The following is a 9,400-nucleotide window of genomic DNA, read 5'->3' as shown; positions in this document are numbered from 1 at the left end:
TGAGAAATTTAAATCCTTGTCTGCTTGGGAAGATAAAAGAAAGCTGTACATATATTATGCGGAGTTGTTGAGAAAAAAAAGAGAGAAGAAGAAGATAGTTAATAATATAAAAAGTTTTTTTAAGGCTTATAGGAGGAGAGAGGTTGATGGACTTTTGAATGCTAGTCCGGTACTAACTATAATAAATGTGGATAAGATGGGTTATGTCGTACGTGCATGCATGGGTTCTGTAAAGTTTGACCTCGCTATGAACTAGCTTTGACTTGGAAGGGACAGCCTTCCATGTCATGCTTCACTTTTTATTTTAGAACAAATTATATAACTATATAACTATATATAAAGAGAGAGTTAGAGAGAGAACTGTTTGACTCGTGTTAACTGCTCGGTTTGTATGCCTTGCTTTCCGTCATCGTGATGGATGGTAATTTAGGTTTGCTTAATGACTTTGAAAAAAAGATTAAAAGGATATATTTTACAGCAAATCGAAGGAAGAAAGAAAGAAAGAAAATAAATAAATAAATAAATAAATAAAGCCATATGAGGTCGGATGGTAGGCTCGCAACTGGGCTGGGCTTAGGTTCCTCTGCAGGCCAACTTGAGTTACGTGGCCGTATTAAGTTATATGGGCCTAAAGCTCTCGGCCCAAACTATGGATGAAAATTTCGAATAATTACACTAAGATCCCTGAATTATTGCATAGTACACATTGACCCCTAAGCTATGGAAACCTTTGTGAGGGCGTGTATGACAATAGGCAATAGTCCAGGGGGCTTGGTGTAATTATTCCTAAATAGTTCGCTCCGATGGATTGAGGTATTTATTAGGGCATGCGAAATTTCGAGCGGGAAGGGAGTCAGGGAGGAGGTTACTCGAATTTATAATAAGAGAGAAGACGATGGATCCGGTACGCTTCTTAGTTCTTTCAGTTGATGATATCAAATTGATGTCTAACCTTCGTGGCTTTTCTCTTCGAATTTTTAGTTTTATGTTGATCACTTCACTTGCTGCTACTTCTGGGGTAGAATCTATATGCTTTAGAAATGAGGAGCTTTTAGATTTCCAATTGGATTTCACTTCGGCAAAGATTTCCAGTAACTAGGTTAAAGATAACAAGGGAAGAGATGGATAAATTTCTGCGATGAGAAGGAAGGTTGCATCACTGGTTGAACTACCTACTTGTTATTTACTCTGCTTCTGCTTCTACTTTTCACACAAATTGGATCTAGTCAGTAAACATAGAAGAAATTGTTTTATTTAATTGATCTTGAAAGTTGCCTCCTTGTTGTCTACTTTCAACTCATATAGGTTCTTGGGCATCTAAAATGTGAGCATGGTAATTTTCAATGACAAGCAGAAAATCTCAGGAAACAAGACTTTTCCAGTGTACTTGCACTTTTCTGAAATGAGTTTGGGTGATTTTAGGTAGTCCAGATAATGACATCAAGGTCTTATGTATTTATGAAAGAGTTTGATATGGATTGTTTCAGTAAGTTCGTTACAAATTAAGGTGTGTCAATTTACTGAAAAAGAGCTTGAGAATCGTAGAAAATATAACCGGAGTCATTTTAAAATGAGAACTTTTCGCTTTCTAGTCATATTTGTATCTATTAATTGGGTGCTCATTTCTCACGGAGTGGCAGAACTTATGACCTGACCTGCAAACCAAAGGCAACTAATCAATGATTTAGGGGTTATTACGCAGAAATTTGGAGATTATTGTTTTCCCCTTGTTTTCTTCTTCTTCTCTACCATAACTCAATCATACACCAGGTCAAGTTCTTAAATCAAACACCATTGAATATCCATTCAACTATGTCGACATTTAGCACCATCGGTCATTCAACGAAAAGAAATGGGAAAATAAAAATTTAGGAACAAAAAGAGAAAAGTTCAATACAAAAGAGGCAAAATTGTAGTCATCTCAGACTATTTGGAATAATTGTATTGCTATTCTCTTGATTTATCTCTTTAGCATGTTTCATTCTTCTGTGATAATTCTGATTTCAATTTCAGTGTTGTCATGAAAATGTTTGAAATATATTACTGTCAATACAAGTTGCCTAATTCAGGTAGCTGATGATGTAACTGTGAGAGAACTCATGAAGCATAATATTCCTTCAGTAAAGTTTCAAATAAGTCCATTCTCACTGTCATATTATGTTCTTCATTCTATTAAATCTCCTATTTGTGGAATCTTGCTGTTCTGATGGCATTGGGCAACTTTTCAGATGCACTGTAGGTACTGATGACAAAAATGAAGAAAGTAGGAGCTGACAGTGTATGATTTCACTAGCTGTGGTTCTATTACTTCATTGATTTCAAATGCACTGTTATGATGGCATTGGGTTTGTGGAATCTTTCTACTTATTCCCTCATTCCTGATGCAATGAACAAAGCTCTGTTTTGATTGGTTTTATAATGCCTGAAAAAGGTCAGTCTCTGAACCATGAAAAGGCTAGGAACCTTCTTCTGTTCTGCGTTAAATTGTTTGCTTTGTATTTTGTACTTCTCTTCCAGTAGCCCTGCAATGTGTTTAATTGTCTGGTAGTTGATCTTCTTTGTCTTCACCTTAATTTTACTAAGTCCCATTTAATGATCTTTTGGTTGGTTTAATCGATGAACTACAAAAGAAGCTTGTTTCTTGCTGGAATGAAGTACCCATTTGGAGGTTCCTCCATAAGCTCAAACCATCATTAGGTTATCATTAAGTTATGAACCCAACTACCATCCATATTTAGATCAACTATGTTCCTCCACCAAATAATTCCTCATATCAAATATACTAATTCACTTGACATTCAGGGTTCACAATGGAAGCAGGCTGTATGCATTAACGCACAGTGCCCTTCATCAGTAATTGTCTGCAAGGTTAGCTACATATCTGCATGTGTCCACTCACATCATGGTTGCATCTGACTCTGACTTCTATCACATGGCAGATCAATTAGAAGACATCAGGATGACATAAAGCTAGGATGCCATGACTATGTCGACTAAAGGAGCCATAAAATCTTGTTAGAACAAAGTACTTCTCTCTATCATCGGGTATTTTTGAGCTTTTCATGCCAATTGTGCACCTAACTGTTCTCTTTATTTTCCTCTCCAGTTGGCTTTGGTTGTAAAATATATTCTTGTGTTGGCAAAAATACAAAAGGGTCCAAGTGGGGTTACTAATGAAGCAACGATAACAGCAGCAACAAAAACGGCATTTAATATCATGCTTTATGTGAGGTTGACGGTTGCAACCAATTTGCGGGGGAGGGACATTGGGGTATGTTATTGCTTGCACACTTTGACATGCTTATATTCCCTTTGATAGCTTGAAGTATTGATTCTCTCATCTTATCACCAGCTACCTACCATGTGTAGCTAGCTACTTGCAAGAACACTAACTTCCTACTCATCTCACCTGATTCATGCAACCTACGCATAATTCAGCAAAATATCTGAACGCAAAAATAGCACTTTTTTTCTATCTTGGACTTCAGGTTTGTATTCACACCTCTGAATTTAATATTTGTGTGATACTGTGATGAAAGATCTATTTGATTGTGAGACACTACTACACATTGCTCATGCTCTTCTCGCTGCAATTAGATTCCCTTTCCCTGCAAGTATCAAGAAATATGTTGGAAATTTCAATAGGAATTGCAATCTCAGAAAGGGCAATGCTTGTGGAAGGACTTAGGATTGGAGAAGAAGCATGAAACTGCCATGCATTGCTGCATTCATAGTGCCTTGCTGAAGCTACATTGCTCAGTGTGGATGTTCATTTAGAAACTTCCCAGTTATCATCTTTGATGGAGAGATTTAGGAATATAGAGAGTATAATTGCAACAGCATATCAGTGAAACATGTGATGTTGAGTGTATATCTTATTTTGCGAGGGTTTATTAAATTTACACAGTGATAGTTCTTATCATGCATATATTTATTTTACATCTATTACATTTATTTTGCAGCATTCCACCTCCAATGAAAGAAAGACCAAGACATGAAATTAATTGGTGAAGTATAATTGCTATAGAGTAGTTGGAGCATAGAATGCATTGATAGTGATACAGATGTAGCAAAGTTTTCAGATGGAGGTTAGTTAAGGCTAATTAGGAGAGGAACAGGTAGGAGGAGTAAGGCAGTTGGTTTGCCAAGCTTAATTAATTAGCTATTCCATCTATGATAGATGTGTGGATACCTTAAGCATAGTGGTTTTCCACATTGAATGGAGAAAATAATACTGCACGACAATCTTTTACATGCACTTATACTCTTCAGAGGATATTACTATTACTTTGATCCTTTTTACTGCTTTAGCTAATAACATATCCAGCATTGGTCCACTACAAGGTAAATTTTATTCTTTTGCTCTCTTCTCAAAAAAAAAAATGAAAAAGAAAATATTCTTTTGCTCATTGCAAGATCCAAATGGAAGGTGGTCCACAAATAAACTACGGCAGTAAAAATTGAAAGAATTACGGAACTTTCTTTCTACTTAATATTGTATATAAGACAGGCCATTCTACCGCATGTGTGCCTCCATAGATTTGAGTTTTTAACATAGATTTAGGTCTCGCCTAGTTCATGTAAAAAGATTTTTAGGGATAATTTTACATGCATATCTTAAACTTAAATTAAGTATATTTATAATTTTACTTATATTTTATAATATAGTCGTAAAATATAATGATTACTTTAAACAAATTTACGCAAGAATTTGTGTTCGATTTTTAACTATGAATAAGTATATTAATTGTACTAAAAAATTTTCTTAAAAAATATGTATAATTTTATCACACATTCTACTTCTAATAAAATTTTGTGTATAACTTATCACATGACTTATCTTATATTTCACATTAGATACACATCTTTTTATAATATATAGAAGGTGTACACAAAGATTATTTTTGTTATCACTAAAACTTTTAAAAAAAATTGTTGGATATAAATAGGAACTTAATCGTCTATCAAATAGAAAAGATTAATTGTCTACTCTACTTTACCATTAACTGACCCCCTTTTCTATCTCTCTTTCTCTGTCTCTATACAGTAGTGGTGGGTGTCCAAAGTACAGCTGTTACAATATTCTTATCCATTCCGTTTTGCCACCACTTTGAATTTTATTTTCTACCATCACATTTATTCTCCATTTTATTCAACCAAATTGGCCGCTTTCTTTTCTCTCTCAAGCTGGGCCACCACCACAAATCACCGTTCGTAGAGAAGACCGGAAATCCATCGGCGCCGTTGATTCGGTCGGGCCCAGTCCAACTCGGTCTCCTATTTCAAGCCGCTGCTACTTGTTCATCAGCTATATATTTAATAATCTTTGTCACAGGTTATAGGCCCATTATTATCTTCTCGTCCCTATGCACCCACCATTAATTCATTCATATGTTAAAAACTCTTCTTTTACATCTCTCTCTCTCTCTCTCTCTCTCTCTCTCTCTCTCTCTCTCTATTTCTCTCATCAGACCCCCCCCCCCTCCTTCACTTCTTCTTTTTCTCTCTCTCTCTCTCTCTCTCTCTCTCTCTCTCTCTCTCTCTCTCTCTCTCTCTCTCTTTTCTTCTCTTTCTCTCTGATCTTGCCAGTTGTCCATTCTCCCCAGTCCCCATATTTTTTCACTCTCTTCTCCTTCCTATCTCTTTATAGTTTGTAAATAGAGAGATAGGGAGATAGAAGAGAGCAATCCAAGTCATGGTTCATAAGTAGTAGCTAGCAGTGGCCAGCTTCAGTGGTGATATATCAAAAACTACACGAGCGAGGTAGCCATGCAACAACAAGGACTACTGCCACCATATGGTAATGGTACGGCCCAGCTCTCCTCTCAAATGGCAGAGGCGGCGCCACCTATCAGTAGCCGGCCTCCGCCGCTGCCGGGTAATTTCGACGAGGGCGATGAGGAAGCCGAGCGGAGCGTTGCGCCGGGGAAGCGGTGGCCGAGGCAAGAAACTCTTGTCCTCCTCGAGATCCGGTCCGAGATGGACGCCGCCTTCCGAGACGCCACCCTCAAGGCCGCTCTCTGGGAAGAGGTCTCCAGGTATGGTCCGCTGGCCATTAATTAATAATTAATAATTAATAAATTAATTCTCCCAATTAGTTTTAGTGCAGAAGAAGTTGGAGTACGTACGTAGTCATGTCATAACCAGAAGAGAAGCATCTTTTAAATAATTCGCTTCCCAGATCCGATGCATGAATGCCAACCAACTCGATCATTACGCAAATTCTTTTTTAATGATTAATTAAGGCGTAGGTCTATTATTGATGGGTATTGGGTGGTGGTAGACAGGAGGCTATTGGAGTTGGGGTACACTAGGAGTGCAAAGAAGTGCAAGGAGAAGTTTGAAAATGTCCACAAATATTACAAACGTACCAAGGATAGCCGTACCGGCGGGCAAGATGGGAGGAGCTACCGCTTCTTTACTCAACTCGAAGCACTCAACGCTACTACCCTCACTGCCGCTCCCCCTGTTCTCGGGACCTCAATTGGACTAAATTCCAGCAATGTGATGCCTCTGAGTACTCCTTACCTCGCTAATTCTTCGTCAACCGAGCTGAACAGCTCAGATGATGGCAAATATTATACTGAGGAAATCAGCGTAGCCCAGCAGCAGCAGCAGCAAGGGAAAGGGAAACAACGGAAGAGGAAGGGCCGCAAGATGATGATGATGATGGCGTTCTTCGAGAGGGTGATGAAGCAGACGATGGAGCGCCAGGATGCCATGCAGAAGCGATTACTGGAGACGATCGAGAGGCGGGAGCAGGAGCAGACGATGCGGGAGGAAGCGTGGCGGCGACGAGAGATGGAGCGGCGCAACCGCGAGGAGGAGCTTCTGGAGCAAGCGAGCGCCGCAGCGGCGTCGCGCAACGCTGCAATCATCTCATTCATCTATAGGAACACGGATCGGCTGTCAGTCCCAGCACCGCCCAGAACCGAGATGGTTCCGGTTCCGGTTCAGGTACCGGTTCCGGCGCCGCAGTCGCGGTGGCCCAAGGCGGAGGTGGAGGCGTTGATCGAGGTGCGGAGCGGGCTCGAGGCGAGCTACGAAGAGGGCGGAGCGAAGGCGCCACCGTGGGAGAAGGTCTCCGCCGGGATGAGGAAGATGGGGTACAGCAGGAGCGCCAAGAGGTGCAAGGAGAAGTGGGAGAACATTAACAAGTACTTCAAGAAGGTGAAGGAGAGGAACAAGAAGAGACCTCGCGATGCCAAAACCTGCACTTATTTCCACCAACTTGATGTGATCTACCGCAAGAAGACCACCAGAAGTGATGTTGTTACGACTCTAATAGAAGACAATAACGATAACAAGAATTCAAATGATAGCAGCGGTAACAAGGTCGACCAAGATGACGAGCAAGAAGAAGAAGAAGAAGAAGAAGAAGAAGAAGAAGAAGAAGAAGAAGAAGAAGAGGTAGTGGAGGACGAAGACGCTGGAAAGATTCAATACCATACATCAACGCATTCTGACTTCCCCTTGGTTCAATAATCGATCCAAGTCTTCTGCCATGCACCAGATATTACCTTATTTGTTTATTGATTTGTTTTTAAAGGAAACAACTAAACAAGTTGCGTGGAGATCTCCTGCTACAATTATGCTGTACATGCATTTGCGATTCTCATCGTCATTGTATTGTTCACTACGTCCTCATTTGATTCTATGGACATTTATTTTTTATTATTTTTGAAGACTTATTTACCGACATTTTAATCTCTTCAAAGTTGTTTCATAAAAGTTATAACTAAGTTAGATGTTCAGTTTGTTCATGGCATAGGATTCACTAAGCACCAAAGAGAGAACATTACTCCATGTTATCCCTTTCATCCCTCTTCCCCCACTTGCACCCTGAGCACATGGTTTCACTCTTCCCTTCCCTGCTAATAGACAATGCAATGGACCCCTCTCTCCCCCACCCTTATTCCTGGGTCCTTATCCTTCTTCTTATACTTAGCCTCAACGCACAATATATATATATATATATATATAATTTTTTGGCTTTCGAAAATTGAAAACTTAATGATATCCCAATTAAATTGATACCGTTAGAATTTGAATCCCGAAACACTTATACACTATAAGCTCCTTTATCATCCCATTAGCTAGACTCGATGCATTTTTTTTTAGTAATAAGTTTTTTTTTTCTTCTTCTTCACCCCTGCGCCGGTCCTAGCTTTGCTATGGTTCAGCACAGGCGCTTCCTCCTTCCTCCGATGGTCTTGTCCTCGCGCCGACGAGCCTTCCCCTCCCTGCTCCTAGCCTGAGTGGGTAGGAGAGGAGAGAGAGCTTTCTTGCTTCCTGTGCAGCTCGTTCTCCTCTTTCTCCACCCTTCCCTTTGCTCCCTTGCTCTCCTTCCTCTCCTTCTCTGCCGCCGGTCTCCTCCGAGCTCACCATCCATCCCCTCCTCGTGCCGGATCTTTACTTTGCCGCTGCTCACCCGACGAACCCCCGCCAGCTTCATACCTGTCGGGTCTATGCTTTGTCACCGCCTCCCGTCAGATCCGGGTTGTCCCACTGCCGCCTTTTCCTCTCGGAGGAACCTCTCGTCGCCTTCTACTCGCAACCCTCCCCTCCCTCCTCCGCCCAGCCACTTGCTATTGCTACAAATGCCTTGGCGCCCGGCCCCCTTGTTCCCGTCTCCGACCTGATCACAGTGTCAGCATCTTTAATTCTCGGATATAGGCGTTGTGCTTTTCGGGGTTCCTAGCCATGTCTTTTTTTCTTTCCCCCTGTTGTTGGGTTAGAGCGTTTTAGGATTTTTCTTTTTCTTTTTTCTTTTTTTTTTTTTTGATCTTCTATCCTTTTGCCTTTGATGAGGATTGTTAGAGTCATTCTTAGGATACTAGATTGACGAAACTTATAGACCCGACTGATATTATGTTTAACTATAGTATCTAGGATAGACCAAATATAAGGCTTGTGTTAATGAATTGTCGTTATAATATCTGGATGCTAATAAATTGTTCAGGCCTTTTCTAATATTAAACTAAAAAAAGCTAGGCCCAATGCACTATTATTCTACCCCTTGTTTCTATCGTTAAAGAATAAATAAATCTTTGGTTTGTGGAAAGGGCAAAGAACTCGACCCTTTTTATGCAGTGGACTCCACTAAAAAGGTAACTAGAAAACTGGCTCTACCACCCACAAACCCCTGTGGCGTCATCCATTTCACAGAGCAGATTCAATAAGAAAATAAGAACATTATGTACCTGGGTAATGGGAGAAAGCCACGAATCACAAGTTATGTGAGCACTTCATGGGGCTTCTTGGGGCTGCGGCTCTTACATGGAATCTACCAGTAATTAAAATTACTTTTCTTGGGATAAGAGTAATTAACATCAGTTCAAACGTATCAAGTCTCTACAACTTGAGATTTAGACCTAATCTGGACTTCTGCGGAATTGGA

General features: G+C 40.2%; 1 protein-coding gene and 1 long non-coding RNA gene across 6 annotated transcripts; both read left to right on the top strand.

Annotated features, from left to right (window-relative positions):
- Window positions 1-2,239: 2,239 nt before the first annotated feature.
- Window positions 2,240-3,900, top strand: LOC140782386 (uncharacterized). Of its 4 annotated transcripts, none has more exons than XR_012107857.1 (4): window positions 2,240-2,278; window positions 2,803-2,868; window positions 2,940-3,025; window positions 3,107-3,900. It is a non-coding gene; the product is annotated as an uncharacterized lncRNA (long non-coding RNA). The 4 variants fall into 4 exon arrangements; XR_012107856.1 differs by lacking the exon at window positions 2,240-2,278 and adding an exon at window positions 2,285-2,431; XR_012107858.1 differs by lacking the exon at window positions 2,240-2,278 and having other exon boundaries at window positions 2,481-2,868; window positions 3,107-3,271; window positions 3,353-3,900.
- A 1,480-nt stretch (window positions 3,901-5,380) lies between these two features.
- Window positions 5,381-7,685, top strand: LOC140781155 (trihelix transcription factor DF1-like). Of its 2 annotated transcripts, none has more exons than XM_073126981.1 (2): window positions 5,381-6,038; window positions 6,288-7,685. In XM_073126981.1, the coding sequence occupies exons 1-2, from the start codon at window positions 5,770-5,772 to the stop codon at window positions 7,483-7,485; spliced, it is 1,467 nt and encodes a 488-aa protein (XP_072983082.1). In that variant the 5' UTR covers window positions 5,381-5,769; the 3' UTR covers window positions 7,486-7,685. The 2 variants fall into 2 exon arrangements, with proteins under 2 accessions (XP_072983082.1, XP_072983083.1); XM_073126982.1 differs by having other exon boundaries at window positions 6,284-7,685.
- The last annotated feature ends 1,715 nt before the right edge of the window (window positions 7,686-9,400 follow it).

Source organism: Typha latifolia, chromosome 2 (assembly GCF_019914945.1).
Source record: "Typha latifolia isolate L0001 chromosome 2, TyphaL0001v2, whole genome shotgun sequence".
Taxonomy (NCBI): domain Eukaryota; kingdom Viridiplantae; phylum Streptophyta; class Magnoliopsida; order Poales; family Typhaceae; genus Typha; species Typha latifolia.
The sequence above is the reverse complement of the archived record's forward strand: the minus strand, read 5'-3'. Positions and strand labels throughout refer to the sequence as shown.

Bases quoted from the DNA above. Each gene is read 5' to 3' on its own strand.
- LOC140781155 (XM_073126981.1), top strand. From the start codon at position 5,770: ATGCAACAACAAGGACTACTGCCACCATATGGTAATGGTACGGCCCAG. The intron at 6,039-6,287 runs GTATGGTCCGCT...GGTGGTAGACAG, and splicing joins CTCTGGGAAGAGGTCTCCAG to GAGGCTATTGGAGTTGGGGT.